General features: G+C 46.6%; 1 protein-coding gene across 1 annotated transcript in view; it reads left to right on the forward strand.

The window, feature by feature from the left end:
* Positions 1-389: 389 nt before the first annotated feature.
* The window catches only part of MAP1LC3B (microtubule associated protein 1 light chain 3 beta), a 45563-nt gene continuing 21362 nt past the window's right edge, over positions 390-24590 (forward strand). The window contains exons 1-2 of the mRNA XM_030204562.1: positions 390-524; positions 11972-12027. Of these exons, the coding sequence (XP_030060422.1) occupies positions 485-524; positions 11972-12027 (96 nt within the window). The 5' untranslated portion in view covers positions 390-484. The remainder of the gene's footprint in view (positions 525-11971; positions 12028-24590) is intronic.

Here is a 24590-nt window from a genome sequence, read left to right on the forward strand (position 1 = left end):
GTGTGGTACGTTAAGCGCGTTTTTGTTTGTATTTTCTAAAGAAAAGTAGGTGCCAATATTTCTTTATACCATAGTGCGTAGGAAGATTGTAGGATAAAGTGAAACAGGTGCCATAAGCAACGCCTTTTGTGAGCACCCTGGGGAGAGAGACAAGCCCTGATTGGCAGGAAAACACCTTAAAGCCAAGATGTGCGTGTAAACGACCTCTCTGTTATTACACTGCCCTCCTCGAGCCTGACATCATCACCGCAGCAGCCCCGCCCTGCGAAACCCTTCCCGCCTATCACATCACGCGGCCCCTCGCCGCGCGCCGGCTGCCACACTCAACATGGCGGCGCAGGCGTCCCTTCTGACGCGACGCGTGACGTCGGCGGGTCAGCTGACTGTTGTGTTGTTGCTGCTGCTGTTGGGCCAGAGAGAGCCTCAGACGGGCAGCGTCGTGTCCTAGCAGATAACGCCCGTGCCGGGACTGGGAAGTGTGGCCATGCCTTCGGAGAAGAGCTTCAAGCAGAGGAGGACGTTGGGTAAGTGGTTCCCCCCCGCCCTTTACCTCGCCTTAAGGTCACCTGCGGGTTTCCCAAAGTCCGGGCCTTCCCCGTCTCAAAGGGCAGCCTGGGGGGGGGAGGGGATGCTTGGATGTTCTTGAAAGTGGGTGTCTATTGAAGCCCCCCTGGGGGGGAGGGGATGTTTGGATGTTCTTGAAAGTGGGTGTCTGTTGAAACCCCCCTGGGGGGGGGGATGTTCTTCAAAGTGGGTGTCTATTGAAGCCCCCCCCCTGGGGGGGGGGGAGGGAGGGGATGTTCTTAAAAGTGGGTGTCTGTTGAAGGCCCCCGGGGGGGGGGGGATGTTCTTGAAAGTGGATGTCTGTTGAAACCCCCCTGGGGGGGGGATGTTCTTCAAAGTGGGTGTCTATTGAAGCCCCCCCCCTGGGGGGGGGAGGGAGGGGATGTTCTTAAAAGTGGGTGTCTGTTGAAGGCCCCCGGGGGGGGGGGGATGTTCTTGAAAGTGGGTGTCTGTTGAAGCCCCCCTGGGGGGGGAGGGGATGTTCTTAAAAGTGGGTGTCTATTGAAGCCCCCCTGGGGGGGGGATGTTCTTGAAAGTGGGTGTCTGTTGAAGGCCCCCGGGGGAGTGGGGGAGGGAGGGGATGTTTGGATGTTCTTGAAAGTGGGTGTCAGCGAGTTGGTGTTAGAAACCTTCCCGGGTGGGAATAAAGTGCCTGCGTGGTTATTGGCATTTATTGCTCTGCTCTACTGGGACACATAATGGAAATAAGGTTATTTCCACCTTCCTTCCTGCCAGGCACTGCTCAGCAGCAGAGCCTTTTAGCTGCTTTATGAAAGCATTCCCCCCCCCCCCCCAACCTTTTTTTTTGTTGTTGTTAAAGGGGAGAAAGATTAGCTTGCTGAAGGATGCCAGTAGGAGTGCAGTGTGTGTATGAGGGCCAAGAAATAAGAGGGGGGGGCATTGAAAGTGCATTCACTCTGCAGCTCCTCAGTATCTCTCCCTACATTCCTCCCCAGGAACTCCATTCACTGGGTAAATCTCTCTTATCTGCTCCCTTCTCCTCCACCGCTAACTCCAGACTCCGTTCCTTTTATCTTGCTGCACCATATGCCTGGAATAGACTTCCTAAGCTCCATCTCTGGCCGTCTTCAAATCTAAGCTAAAAGCCCACCTTTTTGATGCTGCTTTTAACTCCTAACCCTTATTCACTTGTTCAGAACCCTTATTTTATCATCCTCACTTTAATATTCCCTTATCTCTTGTTTGTCTGTCCTAATTAGATTGTAAGCTCTGCCGAGCAGGGACTGTCTCTTCATGTTCAAGTGTACAGTGCTGTGTACGTCTAATAGCGCTGTAGAAATGATACTAGTAGTAGTAATTTTTGAGATTCCGGAATGTTGCTACTCTTAGGGATTCCGGAATCTTGCTACTCTTTGTCCTTATCCTTTATTTGTCCTGTTTGTCTGTCCTGATTAGATTGTAAGCTCTGTCGAGCAGGGACTGTCTCTTCATGTTCAAGTGTACAGCGTTGCGTATGTCTAGTAGTGCTGAGTAGTAGTAGAAAGGCAGTCTCTGGCTCCTCTGAAATGACTTGTTGAAGTGTGTATGCTATGTGCCCACTGCCACAGTGATGGGCTACACTTCATCCCCAGGGCCTCGAAAAGTATATTAATCTTTCCTGGCATGTTGTCATTGGCCACCCAAGTGTTGTGCCTCCCACTTACCCCACTGTAGCTTTCTGAAGAGAGGGAGAGTGGCTTGGTGCTGGCTCCCTCTGAGAACTTTCCACCATCCTTTGCGTTTTCACTTTTGGTTAGGGGTGATGGTGGGGCTGAGCCGTGATGAATCATTATGCAACACTTACTAACTTTCCTGAGCCAGTTTCCTGTAAAAAGAACAAATCAAATACACAGCAGGTTTTTCAGACACAAAGATGTCCTACTTGCTTGGCAAGATGCCTTAAAGATTTTTCCTTTCAGATGGGAGAAACGTTTTATAGTTTATGGATCCTGAATTTAAACGAGTCATTCTTTTGTTTGGGGTGTTGTGGTTTAATTATTCTTATTACTTATGTACTTCAAGGCCCTGGGAGAGAGAATCTTGGTAGTTTTGTAGTTTGTATCCTCATATTGAGGAAAAGTGAAATATGATGGAGGATATAGTCAATGTGTTTTTGAAATATCCAGCTGATTCCAATTCAGTCAGAACCAGTCTCAGTTGGGCTTTGCCTTCATGAATATTTGTTAAGAAATACCTGGGATTTCCCCTATTTTCACAGATCGATCTCTTGATTCTGCTTAGCCATTGCTGTGACAGCCACAGGCCGCAAACTACAGCTCCTGCTGAATATGAAGTTAGGCCTTTAGGTGTCACTGTTGTGCAATAGCAGTCTCTCCCTCCCTGGCTTACTCCCTCTGAGGTTCTGAGCACTGATTCTGCAACATTTGTGATGTACAGGGTGCAGAAGCTGGGTCTGAGAGTCAAACCCAGGGACCTACACATGGCATTGCACAGCATGAGCTATCCAGGATCATACCTTTGACGTGCAGGACTTCCCTGCATAGTTTTACCTTAGCCACAGATGATGAGGCCTTGAGTTATTTATGACTAATCTGGCTGTCCTCTTATTTTAATCTGACAGGCACTAATTTGATTTCCTGAAGGCTCAAGTGCTATCCCAAAAGTTGTATTACTCCACCCTCTTCTGTGACTCCGCCAGCTAGAATGCATTGTTGTCACAATTAGCTGAATGTTGACTATGGTTATTGACATAATTATAGATCAGCCTCTCAAAAATGTCTTAAGGAAACATTCAGAGCAAGCCATGTTAATTTCCAGACTGTTTACAAAACCAGATCGGGGCAGCTGCTTGGGGGGTCTCATCTGCAATGCCAGCATGTGGTTTTTCGGGTAATTTAGTATCCCTAGCATTCGGCTTTTCCCTTTCATTTCACATAGTGATTGTGTGCACACAGCTTGAAGACCTACAACCACGCTTGAATCAGGATTTTTTGGGTACTGTAGAGCATTGGCTTTCAAACCTGTCCTGGGGAGCTATCAGCCATGAGAGAGATCAGCATCCCTGTTACCTCCATTGTGTGCAAATATCCTGAAAACCTAATTTGCATATAAGGAAGTTGTAGTAGAGGTGCATATTCGTTAGGGATATCCTGAAAACCTGATTGGCTGATGGTTCCCCAGGACAGGTTTAAGAACCACTGCTGTACATATATCAACAAGACATAGTAGATGATGGTAGAAAACACCGATTGGCCTGGTCTGCCTGCCTAGTTGATGCTGTCCACTGTGCTTACGCTATATCTTGACCTATAACATTAGGAAAGTTTGTTTAATTTTAGTGATAAAGTTCGCTTGTTTTTGAATTCTTATTTTATATGTTATGTACTGCCTAGAAGCAGTTGAAACGGTGTACATACCAGTTCAGTAGGTATTTTTCTGTCCTCGGAAGGGTCACAATCTAAGGCAATGGAAAAGTGATTTGCCAAGGTCAAAAGGAGCAACAGTGGGATTTCAACCTGGTTCCCATCTTGCTGCTCTAACCATTAAGCCACCTTCCCCCCCCCCCCCCCCCCCCAGTATCTGATGTTTTCAGTCCCCCCCCCCCCCCCCGATACTTGTCTGGTGGCGGTGAGTGTTTTGCTGTCCGCCAGCGGAGTAATTACCGGATGTTCAATGTGGGCCCTTCCTGGACTTTGGCGCTGAATATCCATTTGTTTTTATTGAGCCGGCTAAGATGGTCAGTGAAGTCAATATTCAGCCCTTGCCCACGTAAGGCAAACCGCTTAGTGCTTTACTTATGCAGTGAGGGGCAGACTTAACATGACTCTGCCTCTGGAACACCCATGAGTTAGCAGCTTTTGAATCTGGTGCTAACTGGTCATTTTCTGCCTCTGAAAATGACCGGATAACTGCGAACAAGTGACTTACCTAGTCGATATAGAGCGATACAAAGGCATTATAACGTCCTCATTTTTTGTTTTCCATTCCTTTCCTAATAATACCAAACATTCTATTTGCTTTCTTAGCCGCCGTTGCACACTGAGGAGAGGGTTTCAACGTATCATCAACGATAACACCTAGATCTTTTTCCTGGTCAGTGACTCCTAACATGGAAATTTGCATCACGTAGCTATAATTCGGGTTCCTCTTTCCCACATGCATCACTTTGCACTTACTCACATTAAACATCATCTGCCATTTAGACGCCCAGTCGCCCAGTCTCGTAAGGTCCTCTTGTAATTTTTCACAACCCTCTTGCTATTTAGCAACTTTGAATAACTTTGTGTCATCAGCAAATGTAATTATCTCACTAGTTATTTCCATCTCTGGATCATTTATAAATATGTGAAAAAGCAACGGTCCCAGCTCAGACCCCTGGAGAACCCTACTATCTACCCTTCTCCATTGAGAATACTGATCATTTAACCCCTCTCTGTTTTTTTTTTTTTTTGTCTTTGAATCAGTTTTTAATCCACAATAGGACACACTACCTCTTATCCCATGACTCTCAGATTTTCTCAGGAGTCTTTCATCAGGTAAAATAAAATTAAAAGGGCACCTACCGGGAAGCCACCAGAACTGATCTGTCTTATTCTCGCTCAGATTGTGTTTTTAGTGGGGTTCTAGGTGCACAACTCACACTCAGTGTCTCCGCTGTTCACCATCTTTGTCTGTGTTACACAAGGTATCGAAAGCTTACACTGCTCTGTACAGAAGATAATCCAGCAGAACGATGGGCAAAGGAGAGGGCCGATCCTAGGAGAAAGCTTTATAATAACATAGTGGTGGAGTGGCCTAGTGGTTAGAGCACCAGTCTTGCAATCCAGAGGTGGCCAGTTGAAATCCCACTGCAGCTCCTTGTGATCTTGGGCAAGTCACTTAACCCTCCATTGCCTCAGGTACAAACTTAGATTGTGAGCCCTCCTGGGACAGAGAAATATCCAGAGGATCTGAATGTAACTCACCTTGAGTTACTACTGAAAAAGGTGTGAGCAAAATCTAAATAAATAAAATAGTTCCCAAGAGGTGTAGCAGGAGCCCTGATTGTACAGATTAAATCAGGTATAGTCAAGCTGTAGATAATTCCTGGCTTTCCATTCAAGAAGCAATTACTCTGTATCTTACAAATATCCTTTAAAAAGCTATTCCTACAAGGTAAGGCTGAGCTCATTAGCTGAAGATGTTTTTTTTTCCGCTTCCTCTCTTTGCTGGGCATCGGATTTCACTCTTCCATTATTATCTCCTCTGAGAGCTCATAGCCATAGAAGCTTAATGCAGAGGAGCCTTGGAGACCTGCCTGCCTCCAGCTAAGCTCCTTTATTCCTGCCTCCTGTCAGCAGCTTCTGCAACACACACACAATTTCTTCTCAGGGCATCTGGGTTGGACACTGCCATAGTCTTCTCAATCCAGCCTCGGCATTTGGCATTCAACTGAATAGCGGACACACAGAATAGCCTTTGGGGGAGAATGGATTTAATTGTTCACTGAGCCATTGGATAGCAGTAAACTTCTGAGCTATGTATTTAAAGATGATCTGATGCACATTTAGGGAAAATACAGTTGTGTAAATTCAGGTTGTACTCGTTTAGAAAGTGTTTGGTAGTTTGGTTCCATTAGCAGTGTAACATTACCATTGCGTAAGCTGAGAGGGATAGGAGACACAGGCCAGCTTATCCATAGACTCGTGTTCATGTCTCTCAGGACCTGGTTCAGATCCACGAGGATATTCTTGCTTCACGATACATAAGCACCAATCACACCAGATAACTCATCGCATAAAGTATGATGTGACCTACATATGTATAGTTGATCATGATTCGTCCTTGTCATTTTCAAGGCATAGATTGTAGAAGTCTGCCCAGCACCGACCTTGTTCTCCAGCTACTGAAGCTCAATCTGTCCTGCCACGATCACGGCACAGACCGTAGAAGTCTGCCCAGTGCTAGCTTTGCTTCCTAGTTGCTGGTGTTGCTCTGTATGGTTCCATCATGCCTTCTATACAGGATTCCTTCGTGTTTATCCCACACATTTTTAAAATTCTGTTAACCATTTTCAACTCCACCACCTCCACAAGAGGGCATTCCAGATATCTACCACCCTCTCTGTAAAAAAGCACTTCCTGACATTGCTTCTCTGGAACATCTATTCATCTCCCCTCGTTCTACCACCTTCCCATCTCTGGAAAAGGTTTGTTTATAGATTTGCTAGTAAAAAAGGCCCATTTCTGACACAAATGAAATGGGTGCTAGCAAGGTTTTCCTCGGAGTGTGTATGTTTGAGAGAGTGTATGTGAGAGGGACTGTGTGTGAGAGAGAGAGTGAATGTGCGAGTGTGTGTGTGTGTGTGTGAGAGAGAGAGTGTGTGAGCGATAGTGTGTTTCACACAGATACAGTGTGTGTGAGACACAGACTCTCTGTGAGACTGAGTGTATGAGACCAAGAGAGTGTGTGAGTGACTGTGTGACACATAGAGAGTGAATGTGATACAGTGTGAGACATAGAGTGAGAGAAAGACATTGACTGAGAGAGAGAGTGTGTGTGTGACAGAGATACCTCCCCCCCTCTCTCTCTGGTGTCTGAGCGTTACTGTGCAGGACGCTGAGTTCTGGCTGTGCTTCAAGGAACTGACCAATCCTATTTAATAGAATGCACCTCCAACATTCTGAAGCCGAGAAACCTCGTGCGATTGGTCACTTCTGTTTGTGAGGAACCCGGAAGTACGTAATGTCAATTCAGGAGATGGATACAGAGAGCAGGAATGCCTCAGCCATGCAGTCAGCTTCAGAATGTTGGAGGTGCCTTTTATTATATAGGATACCATTCAAATATTTGAATGTCTGCATCATATCACCCCTGTCTTTCCTTTCCTACAGACTATACATGTTCAGGTCCTCTAGTCTTGTGATGCAAACCCCATATCATTTTTGTCGCTTTCCCCTATCTTGAGTCTGAGGCTACACGGGGGAGTGGGGGGTTGGAAGTGAAAGCTATCGATGGACCTACATGACATTGAACAGTAACAGGCTTAAGGACTCAAATGTTTAGAATTCAAAAGTAAAGGAGGAAAGTCCAGGGTGATAATCTGATCACATCCCTGCTTAGAGGAACTCAGCTGTGCTACTGATTTGGGGGGTGGGGGGGGGGGGGTTTCCTCCATTCAGATGTTAGGAGACACAACAGGACCCTGGAACATGACAAAAGGCCTAATGGCTTGATTATTGCTGGGGAGAAAACACCCAGTGTGATGTGACCTGTGAATGAGACGTCATTTTTTTTTTAACCTGCTCCTTAGATTCTAGGTAGTTAAAAAGACAGACAGGTGTTTGTGTCCCTAAGAACGTCTCTTCAGGGTTTTGTCTCCAGGTGGATTAATTTTGTGCATACTGTGACCTGGATGAACTTCATCACATGCCAGTGTATGTTGGGCATGATCTCACACAAGTCAATGTTTCAATTCTGCGGTCAGCGTTTATATTAAACACTGGCAATGGTGCCCCTCCCTGGATAAGTTGCTGCTCTGTGCCCACACTGCCCTGGCACTGTACGATAATGTGACTGCAGGCTGTAAGGATATTAAGGAAATGATCTGAATAACAGCTGCCGTTATCTGGATGATCGCTTTAAGGTTCTCTGTTAGGGCAGCATAAGGCAGCTCTTAGGAACATTTATTTTTTTTATGGTTTATTAAAACCTACTAGAAGTACATAAGTATTGCCATACTGGGACAGACCAAGAGTCCATCAGGCCCAGCATCCTGTCTCCAATAGTGGCCAATCCAGGTCACAAATACCTGGCAAGATCCCCAACAAGTACAAACATTTTATGCTTCTTATTCCAGAAATAAGCAGTGGATTTTCCCCAAGTCAATTTAATAATGGTCTATGGACTTTTCATTTAGGAAGCCGTCCAGACCTTTTAAAAACTCCGCTAAGCTAACTGCCTTTACCACATTCTCTGGCAACAAATTCCAGAGTTGAATTAAACGCTATACTGCTGTGGCAGAGCAGAGCGGTGTACAATCTAAGAATTTCAGAAAAGAAAGGAACTCCATTAATTATAGGAAAGGCACACAGGAGAGCAGGACGTTAAAACAGGGTTGCAGTTACTGGTCTCAGCTACCACTCGCCGGGACTCGGTCTCCAAAAACCAGGTCTTTAGAAGGATCAATATGAAGAGAAAAGGGGTAGAGTGTCCCAAATGTGAGGGGAGAGGAAAAAGAAGGCGCAGTGTCTTGTGATTTCTAATTGAGCAAATTTGGGGCTAGGTAGGACTAAACAATGGTGATTAATTGGACGGAGAACTCTAGCAGGTGAATAGGGTATCGATTCTAAAAGCTTTGACAGCCAGAAGTGCTATTTTGTAAGTGATCCTGTGTTAGGGAAGCCAGTGTTGACGTTTCAGCGGAGGAGTGATGCGTGATAGTACGGCAAGCACAGCTCTTTTTAAACATTAAATTTGTCTTGAAAATCCAAGGAATTTAAACATAATGCATCCAGTACAAATTATCATAGAAAACCTTCCATCCACACTACTTATACTTATCATTGTAATAAAAAATGCAATCCAAGGTACCAAATACCCCATTCCGCAACTAAGTACCCCCCCCCCCCCAGACCACCCCCTCGGAACCTTTTTCTGGGTTAAAGTACCAAAATCAGTCCAAAGTTGAGAAACAGGGTCATACTGGCCCAATCTCTTATCCGTGAGTTGTTCCATTTCTCCACTCAGTGATAATTTGAAAGTCCAGTCAAATTCAGTAGGTCCCGCTGACTGCTTCCAGTGATTTGGCAGCTGCCAAACGCATTCTTTTGAGACGTCGTCGCCACTTCAATCCACGTCTGTTACCCAACCCCCAACAAACGCCATTGTGGTTCACAAGGAAAAGGGGTGTCTGTATGAGCTGCGATCTGAAAGAACACTCTCTCCCAACAGCTCTAAAGTTTTATTGCAAAATGTTGTGAAGTTTGTAACCTTTTTAATGTTGGTTATCGATGGCAGTGTATAGAACCAGTAATTTAGTACCTGGAAACTAGAGAAGCATCAAACCAGTCAAGGGGGGGGGGGGGGGGTAGAACTTGTGTTTTTGCCTTACTGGATTAATGATTTAATTTTGTGCTATATTACCGTAAAGAGAAAAATAAGATGCAAATTAACTAAGACCAGGCTGCCTGGAGAGTTTAGATTTTATAATGTTTGGGTACGTACAACATACTGAAACAAACAAAATGGGCACGAGTAAGTCAACAAGACACTCATATTGTTTTTACTATTAACCCCCAGTTCCCTCCTTTACCCCCTGCCCTCTTATCTCATTTAAGTCATAACAGTTAGGAACAGCAAATGCATTCCACCAGAAGTTGTCAGTCTGTGCATTATAGTAATTTGTCAATGTACAAATCCCATCTCCCCTCCCAGTCCACTCCTGTAATCTCAAATACAACCTCTAAAGGTCCTGGACTCATATGACCCACCAAGGGCAATCGCAAGTTCAAGATACCACATAATGGACCATTGAGAAACCGTACCACTTGCAGCTACTGCTTGTGCAAAGGCTTGATTGAAAAGCCAGCTTTTGGATTTGCTTTCTAAATGAAGACCTACGGGCAGTGAGTTGCAAGCGGGTGTGCCAAGTAACTAAAAGCAGTACTGCCTTAGCTGGTGACTGAAGGAGTAACCAAACAGTTAGCCTCACAAGACCGTAAGGTCTAAAAGTGGAAGACAAATATGTTGGCTCTCACCATACTTTTTACCCAGGGATTCCATCATTAACATCGTAAACTTGATCCCATAGCAGATTGGAAGCCAGTGGCATTCTAGCAACACAGGTGTTGCATGGTCTGATCTTTTGGCATCATAAAATACCTTAAAGGTGTATTTTGAAGAAGTTGTAAATGTTTTAACTGATAAGGGAACCAACCCCCGCCAAGAGAGAATAACAGTAGTTCAACTTGTTAATGTCTCATATTCCGCCAAAACCGATTTACTCATATCACCCCTCTCCTCAGGTCACTTCACTGGCTTCCAATCAGATACCGCATTCAATTCAAGCTTCTCCTTCTTACCTACAAATGCATTCAGTCTGCCGCCCCTCACTACCTTTCTACCCTCATCTCCCCTTACGTTCCCGCCCGAAACCTCCGTTCACAGGACAAATCCCTCCTCTCTGTACCCTTCTCCACCACCGCCAGGCTCCGCTCATTCTGCCTCGCCTCACCCTATGCTTGGAACAACCTTCCTGAGCCCTTACACCAAGCCCCCCTCCCTGCCCATCTTCAAGTCTTTGCTTAAAACCCACCTCTTCAATGCTGCGTTCGGCACCTAACTCTTACCGTTCAGTAAATCCAGACTGCCCCAATTTGACCGCCCCTATCGGACTGTCCGTTCACTTGTCTCTTAGATTGTAAGCTCCTTGAGCAGGGACCGTCCCTCTGTTAAATTGTACAGCGCTGCGTAACCCTAGTAGCGCTTTAGAAATGTTAAGTAGTAGTCATGACAAGGGCATTCAGTAATGGTTTAAACCAGTGGTTCCCAAACCTGGTCCTGGGGCAACTCCAGCCAGTCAGGTTTGCTGCATATCCACACTGAATATGCACTGAATAACCCTAGTAGTGCTCTAGAAATGTTAAGTAGTAGTAGTAATATGCATGAGAGAAATCTGCATGCAAATGAGTCTGGTCTCCAGGGTTTAACCATTTGCCTTCAAGCTTCCTGTGCCTTTCTGGCAATTTGCTGGAAGCAAAGTAGAGATTGCTTTAGGAAGACTGATGAGTGCTTATTGAACCAGCCTTCTGTTCTTTCATCACACTGCAATCCTGTCATTACAGTATGGTTTCCTACTTATGTCATCAGGGTGACTGGAAATTCCTTCCTTTGTCATGAAGGATGGTGAGGGAGGCAGGAATAGGATGTGTTATTGAGCATATGATGCTGGATTGTCTCTGTAACTTGACTGTTCCGCTCCTGCTTGTCTCCTGTGCTGCTTTTAAAGATGTTTTAACGTGTGTCCTGTTGACATTGTCAAACATACTATGCTATAATGTCTGCTGTTATTTTGAATATTTTACTGTTGTGATTGTGTATTCCCTGTGTCTGGTTTATTAACTTTAGGTGAATTTCTTAAACATGTACATAAATCCCAATAAATTAATGAATAAGTAAAGGCCCCATGGGGAGAGGGCAGGGAGTTAGATGACTGCCTTAGTTTGTCCTCTATTCGCAAATGAAGGGATGTGACTCAGGGGAATGGTACTGGCCCAGGTCTAAATAAGGAAACAGGTGGAACAGCACGTGTCTGGCATCTGTGTATCTGGTCTGTGGTCACCTGGAGACACTTCCTTGCAAAACAGTGGCATAAGCGAGTATTCTGGTCTTGGGATGTTATAAACATGAGCACACACTGACTACAATGTACGGCTGTTGAATAGATCTCTTCGTCCTTCTCTTGCAGAGCAGCGAGTTGAAGATGTGCGTCTTATTCGAGAGCAGCACCCGACCAAAATACCAGTAAGTCAAGTTTAACTCACTATTGGCAAATTTGTGTGCGAGAGTTTTTCTTTCCTTCAGAAAAGTAGCAGAGTCCTCTTGACAACTTAGAGCATATTTCCTGGTGACAGAAAATCTCGAAACAGGACTCGGACAACCCCCCTATTTTACCTTTAACCATAGACACATGCTGGAGATGGAAGAGGGAACTACACCTCGGTTTCCTTCAACTAAAGATCATTCCTTGTCATCAAGCAGATGAAGCCATTACGTATGGGTTATGTCCATCAACCAGCAGGGGAGATAGAGAGCACTCAAACTTTCACAGTGCCCTCTTGGCCAGCCAGCTCCACTGCCTCTTCAGTATTCTCTATCTCCCCTAGCAGGGTGGCTGCAGCTTGTTCGAGCTCCAGAAAAATCTGCCGGGAGGTGGTTCCTGGCTTGCCAGTTGTTAACCGGGGTGTTGGAGGCTACAGCAGCTTCACTTTAAAGGCACATAGGTTAGCCCTTTCCCTGCCTTACCCATACCTCTGTGGATGTGGACATATTGCCTTGCTTTCCCTGTCCTTACCCACCAACAGTGGATGCAGGCATATAGGTTCGCCCTTTCCCTGCCTTTCCCACTCATCTGAGCCTCCGGAGTCTTCAATACCTCTGCTTTCCTCACAGCTTTAAAAAAAAAAAAAAAGTCGCGTTGCGTTTTTAAACGCAGAGACGCTGGAACAGAGGTTTTTGACCTGATTTTCAGCAGGATCGTAGTTGTACACTAGATCCTTTGAGGTAAGAGTGTTTTCCAACTCCTCCGGGGTGGGCCCGCGATCGGGGCAATTTTGGCGAGAAACCGCCATTTTGGATTTTACTGCCATTTTTCGGCGATGGATGCGGACAATGTAAAGCGCTGTTCCACTTGTGGCAAGCGCAAATCAGCAGCAGGGCTCTGTAAATCGTGCTGTATTGGCGTAGGAGCCGGCCCGAGCATGGCGAGCGATGTTTCTTCCCGTTCTGAGCTGGCAGCGGGCGCCATTTTGCTTACACCGCATGGCACGGCCTCGAGGTGGGGCACCTCGAGATGAGGTTATTTCAGGAGTGGCTAGCACCGGACAGGATTTGGGTGCTCAGGGTGAGATTTTCTCCCCGGATTTTGTGCTTTTGCTGCATAAAGCATACATGATGAAAAGAGCCCTTCCTCAAGGGTCGCCTGAGGCTCCTCTGATTGCCCCCCCGATGGATTCTGGCCTGGGACTGCCCAGTGAGGCTTTTTTCCCGGATGCTTGGCCTAAAGATAAGCGCAGAAGGGTTAATTCCCCTTCAGATTGTGGTGCACCTTTTTCCCCCCCTTGGTCAGGGTGTGAGGATTCGGAGAACTCTGACAGACGTTCTTGGTCTGAGGAACCAGAGTCAGGTGCGGATTTACCACAGGATCTGGATGATCCCTCCGCGGTGAGGATTTTCCACCGTGATGAGCTGCCAGCGCTTATTTCAGATACCCTGCAGGCCCTCTCGATTGAAGATCCTGACAGTGGCATGGCCTCCTCGGGTAATCCCAGGATGGCTAGTACCAAGAAAGCTGCTCGGGCCTTCCCTTTGCATGACTCCATCCTAGAGCTTGTTTCGGCTCAGTGGGCTGACCCCGAGGGACCTTTGAGAGTTTCCAGGGCTATGGGGCAGTTATACCCTCTGCGTGAGGGACATATGGCTCGTTTTCAAATGCCTACAGTGGATGCCCTAGTCACTGCGGTGACAAAGAGAACTACCCTCCCTGTTGAAGGAGGTGTTGCCCTGAAGGATGTTCAAGACCGTAGGCTGGAAACAGCGTTGAAACGGTCCTTTGAAATTGCAGGTCTCACTGTTCGGGCGTCTGCATGCAGCTGTTATGCTGTGAGAGCCTGCCTAGCTTGGCTGTAACAGGCAGTGGCTCAGCCCGGAGATGGAGCGGAGCCCTTCTTGGATGTGGCTCCGCGGATGGAGGTGGCCTTGTCCTTTCTGGCTGATGCCCTTTATGACCTTGTCAGAGCTTCGGCTAAACAAATGGCAGTAGCAGTGGTGGCTCGCCGTCGTCTGTGGCTACGACACTGGGCAGCGGACATGGCTTCTAAGCAAAGATTGGTGAAGTTGCCTTTTCAAGGACTTCTCCTATTTGGTGAGGAGTTAGAGAAAATTGTGAAAGGCCTGGGTGATCCAAAACCCCAGCGCTTGCCCGAAGATAGGTAGAGGCCTTCCTCTAAGGGCCAGGCGGTCCACTCCTCGTACAGACCTCGCTTCCATGAAGCTAGAGGGTACCGCCCGGGGCGTTCTGCTGGGTTCAGTTCACGTGCCCGTGGTCAGCAGAGGAACTCCTTTCGCTCGGACAAGCGTTCCGCAGCCGGTGGCTCAAGACCAGGAGTTCAGGGGCGACCCTCTCAATGATGGTGCGCCGGCCCTCTCCTCGATGCCTGTCATCGGAGGACGGCTTTCCCTCTTTGTCGAGGAGTGGGCCAAGATTTCCTCAGATCAGTGGGTTCTGGACCTGATCAGAGATGGATACAGAATAGAATTCAACGCTCCAGTAAGAGACGTGTTTGTGGAGTCCCGATGCGGTTCTGCCGTCAAACGGGCGGCGGTGGAGGAGACTTTACAAGGTCTGATTCAGTTAGGGGCAGTGACCCCGGTGCCTCCCGCCGAGCAAGGCTGTGGCCGATACTCCATCTACTTTGTGGTGCCGCGAAAAGGTGGGTCCTTTCGCCCTATTCTGGACTTAAAAGAAGTGAACAAGTCCCTGAGAGTGCGGCATTTCCACATGGAATCCCTGCGCTCCGTCATTGCGGCGGTTCAGCCAGGAGAGTTTCTCACGTCTCTAGACCTGAAAGAAGCTTACTTGCACATACCGATTTGGCCCCCGCACCAGAAGTTTCTGAGGTTTGCGGTGTTGGGAAAACATTTCCAGTTCCGGGCCTTGCCTTTTGGCCTCGCCACAGCTCCCCGAACCTTTTCGAAGGTAATGGTGGTAGTAGCTGCTTTTCTCAGGCGAGAAGGTATCAGGGTTCACCCGTACCTAGACGACTGGCTCATCAGAGCAGACTCTGCAACAGAGAGCTTACAAGCTACAGCCAGAGTGGTCTCAGTACTGCAATCTCTAGGCTGGGTCGTCAATATGGCCAAAAGTCACCTGTCCCCTTCACAATCTCTAGAGTTTTTGGGGGCCAGGTTCGACACAGTCTCGGGCTATGTGTTCCTACCTGAGCCAAGGCGGTGCAAGCTTCAGAATCAGGTCCGTCTGCTCCTGAGGATGCCCCGCCCGCGAGCTTGGGACATTGGCCAGCTGCTGGGATCGATGACAGCCACGATGGAAGTGGTACCCTGGGCGAGAGCGCACCTGAGACCTCTACAGTATTCCCTACTCCGGAGATGGTCTCCTATTTCTCAGGATTACCAATACAGACTTACTTGGCTCCCTGCGGCCCGTCTCAGCATGGAGTGGTGGCTCTCGGACAGCATGCTGCGGCGAGGAATGCCGCTGACGCTCCCCGTTTGGTGCCTAGTGGTAACAGATGCCAGCCTGAAGGGCTGGGGCGCACACTGCAAGGGGAAGCATGCCCAGGGTCTATGGACACCCGAGGAGTCGGAGTGGTCCATCAACCGCCTAGAGTTGAAAGCGGTGTTTCAGGCGCTTCTGGTCTTTCAAGTGACCCTGGAAGGATTGGCTGTCAGAGTGATGTCGGACAACACGACAACGGTGGCCTATATAAATCGACAAGGCGGAACAAGGTGCAGAGCACAAGCCGCGCAGGCCGAACTGATTTGCCACTGGGCCGAGCTGCATCTTTAGTGTCTGTCGGCAGCTCATATTGCAGGTCAGAGCAATGTGCAGGCCGATTATCTGAGCAGGTATCAGATCGATCCAGCAGAATGGAATCTGGCAGACGAAGTATTCCTGCAGATCTGTGTCAAATGGGGCAAGCCCGTGATGGATCTAATGGTGACAAGTGCCAATACCAAAGTCCCGTGCTTCTTCAGCAGACGGAGAGATCCTCGCTCGGCGGGGTTGGATGCCTTGGCTCAACCCTGGCCTCCGGATCTACTTTATGTGTTTCCCCCATGGCCCTTGATAGGGCGCCTGCTCTTGCGGATTCGGCTGCACCCAGGAGAAGTGGTCCTCATCACCCCGGATTGGCCAAGGAGACCTTGGTATGCAGACCTCCGACAGATGCTCCTGGAGGCTCCTCTGCCGTTACCTCTGGTACCGAACCTGTTGACTCAGGGACCGGTAGCCATGGAGGACGCCGGCCGCTTTGGTCTTACGGCATGGCTATTGAGAGGGCGCAATTGAGGGATAAAGGTTATTCCAATAAAGTTATTTCCACTCTCCTGCAAGCCCGCAAGCGGTCCACTTCCGTGGCTTATGCCAGGATTTGGTGCCTGTTTGAGTCTCGGTGTGCTTCCAGAGCCATTGTTCCAATGCGGGCTCCTGTCTCGCCGATTCTGGACTTTTTGCAGGAAGGTGTACAAAAAGGCTTGGCCTATAATTCCCTGCGGGTGCAGGTGGCAGCGTTGGCCTCCCTTCGTGGTAAGGTGGAAGGCGTGTCTTTGGCTGCTCACCCAGATGTGGCACGGTTTCTTAGAGGGGTGCTTCGGCTCCGACCTCCAGTGCGAGCACCCTGTCCAGCTTGGAACCTGGGGCTAGTTTTGAAAACCCTGCAGGCATCTCCTTTTGAGCCGCTTCGGCGAGCATCGGAGAAAGACTTGACACTGAAGGCCGTTTTTCTGGTGGCCATTACCTCGGCGAGACGGGTGTCAGAGCTCCAGGCGCTGTCCTGTAGAGACCCATTTCTGCAATTTTCAGAGTCCGGAGTCACGGTTCGGACCGTGCCTTCCTTTATGCCTAAGGTGGTTTCAGCCTTTCACTTAAACCAGCCTATTTTCTTGCCCTCTTTTTCAGAGGCAGAGTTTCCAGAATCTTTTGGGCAGCTGCACCTTTTGGATGTGCGCAGGACTCTGCTGCAGTATCTGCGAGTTACTAACTCTTTCAGGACGTCTGATCATCTGTTTGTTTTGCTATCCGGTTTTCGCAGAGGGTCTTCAGCGTCTAAAGCCACTATTGCCCGCTGGCTCAAAGAAACTATCTTTTCAGCTTATCTGCTGGCCGGCAGGGTTCCGCCTGTAGCCTTTAAGGCACATTCTACTAGAGCGATTTCTTCCTCTTGGGCTGAAACTGGAGCACTCTCTCTTCAAGAGATATGCAGTGCAGCAACATGGGCTTCTAAGCTCTCCTTTGCCCGACATTACAGGCTGGATGTGGCTGCCAGGAGGGCTGCGCGTTTTGGTGCACAAGTGCTAGCGCGTGGTGTGGCTTGTTCCCACCCTATCTAGGGATTGCTTTGTTACATCCCATACATAATGGCTTCATCTGCTTGATGACAAGGAAGGGAAAATTAGGTTCTTACCTTGGTAATTTTCTTTCCTTTAGTCATAGCAGATGAAGCCATGAGCCCTCCCTGTATGATTGTCTGTTTGCTGTGAATCTGTTTTTCAGGTTCTGTTCTAATTTTCTGAAGTTCCTTCCTTGGGAGAAAGTTGGAAAACAATCTTCAGGATTCATGTTCAGTTTAAATTTAGGAGGATGTGTTCATTCCCTCCAGCATGTTTTTTTTTGAGAATGTGTTGATTCTCTCCAGGAGGCGCGTGTGTTCCTCTCCAGTTCTATAAATAGGAGGATGAGTTCATTCCCTCCAGTGTGTTGGGAGGATGTGTGATTCCCTCCAGGAGGCGCGTGTGTTCCCCTCCACTTATACAATAAGGAGGATGAGTTTATTCCCTCCAGGAGGATGTGCATTCCCTCCTTTATGAGTTCATGCCCTTGTGATGGGCCATCGTTCGCTGTGAGGAAAGCTCTTGTGATTCCCATTGCGGTTTGCCATACTGCTTTGGAAGCTTCAAATACTGAAGAGGCAGTGGAGCTAGCTGGCCAAGAGGGCACTGTGAAAGTTTGAGTGCTCTCTATCTCCCCTGCTGGTTGATGGACATAACCCATACGTAATGGCTTCATCTGCTATGACTAAAGGAAAGAAAATTACCAAGGTAAGAACCTAATTTTCCCTTTAATATTGTCTTACAAATAATCCGGCACTGCTGAGCAGAGATTTTTCAGAATGAAGGACATCTTCATTCTCATTCTATGACAGGACTCTTACAGTTAAGTGCCTGTTTGCTTAAATTTATAGAATACTGTGGATTGAGTGGGTAATAAATACTTACACATGTAGATGGTAATACTGTACTCGGCCACTATTCTATTAATATTTGCTAAAATGACTTATTGCGTATTTGTTAAGGAAGGAGCATGAGTGAGGCAGACGGGGTCAACATTAAGTACTGTAAATTACCTGTGTAAATGTTGCATTTTTTCACTAAAATTAATGCCAGCTGTAGACCTGGTGTGTTAGCACTGACTCATTCTAGTGTTGTATTGTATGTAGAGTAGCTGCCTAAGTCGTGACACTCACTTATCAAATTGCCCCCCTTTATGTCAGATTTAGCTCGCAGCTTTTCAATATAGTAGTTCAAGGTAAGTTGTACCTGAATATATTTCCCTGTTCCCGAGGGCTTACAATCGAATTTTGTACCTGAAGTGTGGAAGGTTAAGTGACTTGCCCAAGATCACAAAACGCAGGCATGGGATTCGAACCCAGGCTTACCTGGTTGGCAGACCGGTACAGTATCCATTAGGCTGCCTCTCCACTCTAGTGGCAAGCCATCTGTGTATGTTCCAGGCGTAGACCGCTCAGGACAATTGGATGGTGCGGAAATGTTTAAATAAAGAAATCATCTTTCTGCTTCCCTTCAGAGTCGGAGGTTCTCAAACCAGTCCTCAGGACACACCCAGCCAGTTTTTCAGGATATCCACAATGAATAAGCATGAGATAGATTTGCATGCTCATTGTGGATATCTTGAAAACCAGACTGGCTAGGTGGTTCCCAAGGACTGGCTTGAGAACGGCTGCTTTAGAGGCACATTATATCGGTGGGTCCCAAGTCCGGTCCAGTCAGGTTTTCAGGATATGAAAGAGTTTTGCATATAATGGAAGCAGTGTATGCAAATCAAGTTCATGCATATTCATTGTGGATATTCTGAAAACCTGACTGGCAAGGGGTACTCCAGGACTGGACTTGGGAAACACTGTATTATATAACAGAAGTAAACTTCAAGCAGGCCCTCCTTAAGTGTTTCTAAGCAAGAGACCAGGAAAAGATTGCAGCAGTAAGTGAATTATTCTGCTGTACCTGAATGTAACTCAGCTTGAGCTGCTAGTGAAGAAAGCATGAGCTAAATCTACAATTCCCTCCCTTTCTCCTCTGGTACAGCAGTCCCTATCAAACCACTTCTATTACTACTACTACTAATATTTCTATAGCATTACTAGACGTATGCAGTGCTGTAGACTTGAACATGAAGAGACAGATCCTGCTCAACAGAGCTTGCGATCTAATTAGGACTGATAGGGATAAGGGAATTACTAAGGTGGAAATGATAAAACATGGGTACTGAAGAAATGAGTAAGGGTTAGGAGTTAAAAGCAGCATTATAAAGGGAGGCTTTTAGCCTAGATTTGAAGACGGCCAGAGATGGAACTTGACGTACTGGCTCAGGAAGTCTATTCTAGGCATATGGTGCAGCAAAATAAAAGGAACAGAGTCTGGAGTTAGCAGTGGAGGAGAAGGGTGTAGATAAGAGAGATTTACCTAGTGAATGGAGTTCCCGGGAAGGAGTGTAGGGAGAGGTACTGAGGAGCTGCAGAGTGAATGCACTTGTAAGTCAGTAAGAGGAGTTTGAACTGTATGCGGAAACGGATAGGGAGCCAATGAAATGACTTGAGGGCTAATACGAACATAGCGACACTGGTGGAATATAAGTTGTGCAGCAGAATTTTGAACAGATTGAAGGGGAGAAAGATGGCTTAGTGGGAGACCTCTGAGAAGCAAGTTACAATAGTCTAAGCAAGAGGTAATAAGAGTGTGGATAAGGGTTCTGGTAGTGTGCTCAGAAAGGAAAGGACAGACTTTGGTGATATTATACAGAAAGAAATGACAGGTTTTAGCAGTCTGTTGAATATGTCCAGAGAAGGCGAGAGAGAGGAGTTGAAGGTGACCCCAAGCTTACGAGCTGATGAGACAGGGAGGGTAAGAGAGTTATCCACAGAGATAGACAGTAGGGGAAGAGGAGAGGATGGTTTAGGGGGAAAGATAAGAAGCTCAGTCTGGGTCATACTTAGTTTCAGATGGTGGTGAGACATCCAGGCAGCAATGTCAGACAGGCAGGCTGATACTTTGGCCTGGATTCCTGCTGAAATTTCTGGTGTGGAGAGGTAGATCTGGGAGGCATCAGCATAAAGGTGATACTGAAAACCATGGGATGAGATCAGAGTACCAAGGGAGGAAATATAGATGGAGAAAAGAGGTACCAGGACAAATTCCTGAGGTGTACACCAACTGAGAAGAAAACCAAGAAAGAAGAGAGCCTTGAAATCCAAGTGAGGACAGCGTATCAAGGAGTAGGCGGTGATCGACAGTGTCAAAAGCAGCAGATAGATCGAGAAGGATGAGGATAGAACAGAGACCTTTGGATCTGGCCAGGAACAGGTCATTGGAGATTTAGCAAGCGTTGTTTCAGTTGAATGAAGAGGGCAAAAGCCAGATTGAAGTGGATCAAGAATGAAAGAAAGTCAAGACAACAACGGTGAACCTCACGTTCAAGTATCTTGGATAGGAAAGGGAGGAGGGAGATGGGGTGATAGTTGGAAGGACAGGTAGGGTCCAATAAAGTTTTTTTGAGGAGTGGTGTGACTACGGCGTGTTTGAAGGCATCAGGAACAGTCACAGTGGAAAGTGAAAGATTGAGGATGTGACAGATAAAAGGGATGACAGTAGGAGAGAGAGTGCTAAGTAAATGGGTGGGAATAGGATCAGAGGAGTAGGTAGTTAGTTTCGAGGAGGAAAGAAAATATGCAGTTTCCTCTTCAGTGATTTAAAAAAAAAAAAAGGAAGAAAGAGGCAGGCATTGAAGAAGGGTTGAAAGAACTGACTAAGGGAAGGAGAGGTGGAGGTGACTTGGTTGATAATTCAAGTTTAATCTTGTGAACCTTATCATGAATGTACTCAGCCAGAGTCTGAGGAGAAAGAGAAGGGGGAATTGGAGGTGAAGGCACTTTGAGGAGAGAGTTCAGTGTGGCAAAGAGACGTTGAGGGTTTGAGCCAAGAGAATTTGCCAACTGGATGTAGTAATCCTGTTTGGCAAGTGAAAGAGCATACTGGGTCATCAAGAATTTGAAATGTATGAAGTCATCATGGGCACGGGATCGGCAGAGCGGGTACAGGCATGTAGATAGCGGATTCTAGAGGTCAGCCAAGGTTGGGGTTTGTTACGCCTTACAGAATGGGGAATGGGAGGAGCGAGAGTATTTAGAGTGGAGGAGAGAGTAATAATATAGGAAGAGACAGCTTCATTGTCAGACTTGGATAACATAGTGGTTGAGAAGAGATTTGAAATGCTGGAGGACAGAGTAGAAGAGTCAATAGTCTGAAGATTCCTAAATGTACTGGTAGAGATTGGACGGGACTTGGGGGGAGGGTGTTTAAGTGTGAAAGTTATCAGATGATGGTCGGAGAGGGGAAGAGCTGAGGCGCAGAAACTGGACAGTGAGCAGTTGCAGAAGAAAAGATCAAGACAGTGGCCATTCTGGTGAGTGGGGTGTAGTGGAGCACAGTTGAAGATTGAAAGAGGATATTAAAGCGAGAAACTCAGAAGCATAAGAGTCAGAGGGATCATTAGCATGAATGTTAAAATCCCCAAGAATGAGGGAAGGAGATGAAGGTTCAGGAAAGAAGGAAAGCCAAGATTCAAGGTCAGTGGGAAAGAAAGAAAGGGACTTATCAGGGGGTCGATAAATGACTGCTACTTGGAGAGGCAGAGGAGTGAATAGATGGATGGAGTGGACTTCGAAGGAAGAAAAGCAGTGAGACTGAGGTAGAAGAAGAGGTTGAAATCTACAGGAGGGTGAAAGTAGTAGCATGACACCACCTCCACTTACTACTACTACTTAACATTTCTAGACCGCTACTGGGGTTACGCAGCGCTGTACAGTATAATAAAGAAGGATATTCCCTGCTCAAAGGAGCTTACAATCTAAAGGACAAAATGTCAAGTACAGACAGTGTAGATATCCTGAATGAAGGTATAATAGTTATGTGCCGAAGGCGACATTGAAGAGGTGGGCTTCAAACAATTATTATACCAGAACAATCAACTGCCTTCAGGGAACTGAGTTCCAGTCATTGCCTTTCTCCATAGGGTATAAACATTATTCTAAGGAAGGGATTCTCAACCCATTCCTCGGGACACACCCAGCTAGATAGGTTTTCAGGATACCCACAGTAAATATGCATGAGAAAAACTTGCATGCACTACGTCCATTCTATTAAAATCTATCTCATGCATATTTATTGTGGGTATCCTGAAAACTTGTCTGGCTGGGTGTGTCCCGAGGACTTGGTTCTAACCCCTGTTATAAGATGAAGCTTAACACTAGAACTCCCGAGTAATGGGTCATGGATTGTCTTTATTGAATGCAGTAGTTTCTTATTGGGCTGGCAGGACTGAGAGCTGGTGCAGTGGTCCTTCACCACTTTTCTCCCTATGTTTCTGTCTTCCCATTTTACCTTGGTCATTGCAATATCGGTCTTGGTTGGAGGCCACACATCAGGATTCCTTTTGGACCTGTGTGGTCATTGAGTGCCACACTTGCATGGTGACTGGTGACTCCCAGAGTGGATGGCCTGAGAGAAGACTGAAACCCAGGTCCCTTTTCACGTGCTGCTATTGGTTACAGATGAAGCTTTCTGATTTTGTAACTTCTGTTTTAATAGCATCATTTCCTCTCTGAAATAGTTAAGAAAGAAGACGGGGGGAGGGGGGGGGGGGTAAACACTTAAATATATGCTCAACCGCTGTCCAAGGAAACAGAATGTTACATGCTCCCAACTTTTGTATTTTTTTTTAAGTGTGTGCACTTAAGGCTTAGTTTGAGTAGCCTTAAACAGGCTGTTGCAACTAGATGGAACCGCTTCTATAAAATGCTAGTATCAATATCTTAAAAACTTACATCTTGGACAATTGGCAGCGGAATTGAATGATAATTTGTGTCTTGTCTGCCTTTGATGTGGCAGCAAGAGTCTTGTCAGCTGATCAAACTCTTATCATCTGCAAAGTCCTTCCATCACGTGCCCAGTTGCTCAGTCATCTTGCTGTTTCTGCAACGGATTCATCCATTGTTGCTGGCATCAAGGAGCATTTCCAACACTTATTTTCGTGTTCGTCCGCTACACAGTGTTGGTTCTCTTCTAGACCCATGTCTGAAAGACGATCCAATTATCATCCCAGATGATGTAAAAACACAGGCAACCGAATCTTTGAGAAGGTTGTACCAAAATCAGATCGAAATGGAAGGCTCGAGCCCATTAACATCAACAACTCAGGATCCTTCACATGCCCAGAAAGCATTACATCTGTAGAAGAGCTCCCCCATCCCCCCTCCAAAAAAAGAGAATGGATGTGAGCATTAGAGAATGGTGTCCCCTTCCCCGTGTCATTGTCTGCTTTTAATATGGGAATGCTGTTGCACACAATATCTACTGATTTAGCTGTAGTATCAGATTTCCTCCTGGGCCAGATGGCTGCTGCACTGCACATGAAGTACAGGTCATGTTACTGCATATTTGGAAATATGAGACATTTCTGGTCTCGGAGACGGTGTAATATTGCCTTTTGTGACAGCAATTAAAAACGGAGCAAATGCACAGAGATCAATATGACTGGGAAGCAGCTACTTCTTTGCTTAACCAGCTCTGATCAGAAGAGCTAATTCAAAATAAAGCTCGTTACCACTGATATGCTGCTTGACAATATAGTAGCCAGGCTTATTTCATTTCCTGTCTGCATGAATCAGAAAACAGATCAGTGTGACGTCTTTTCCTTTGTCCCAGCTTCGCTTCTCTCCTTTCATTAAAGGAAAGGTAAAGGGAGATACAAAGCCAAGGTGCTTTGGGTCCCCTGTTCTTGGTCACCAGGGATTTTTGACTGATTTAGGATCCACCCCCCCTCTTCGATAATCGAGTTCTTGCAGCAGTGATCCATGGCTTGGCAGTCATGGACTTTGACTCCCTCTGAAGCCTGGTAGATTTGCACCCTGACTGCACCAGAATGGAAATGCAAACAAGGGAACTTCACAGTTTCAGTCCCTGGAGATATACAAGATAAGGGCAGATAAGGATGTGTGGACATTCACTTCCTGTTTTTACAGCCTTATTTGGTCTGTGGATATCCATTCCTTTTTAAGACGTGGATTAGTTACAGAAAAACCCAGTGCTGAGAGTTTGTGAAGCCCAAATCCAGTAATCAGAAATGGAAGTATTTGCCATGATGTCTGTGTTTAAGTGAAACCAGCCTTATCTTAAGCAGTAAAAAGGGTATCTATTAAGCAGTTTCAAGTTTCTTGATGGACAATATTACTGTATTGTCCAATTGGACTAATTCATAATCAGTGTGCGAAATAGTA

This window comes from Microcaecilia unicolor, chromosome 5, assembly GCF_901765095.1.
Source record: "Microcaecilia unicolor chromosome 5, aMicUni1.1, whole genome shotgun sequence".
NCBI classification, from domain to species: domain Eukaryota; kingdom Metazoa; phylum Chordata; class Amphibia; order Gymnophiona; family Siphonopidae; genus Microcaecilia; species Microcaecilia unicolor.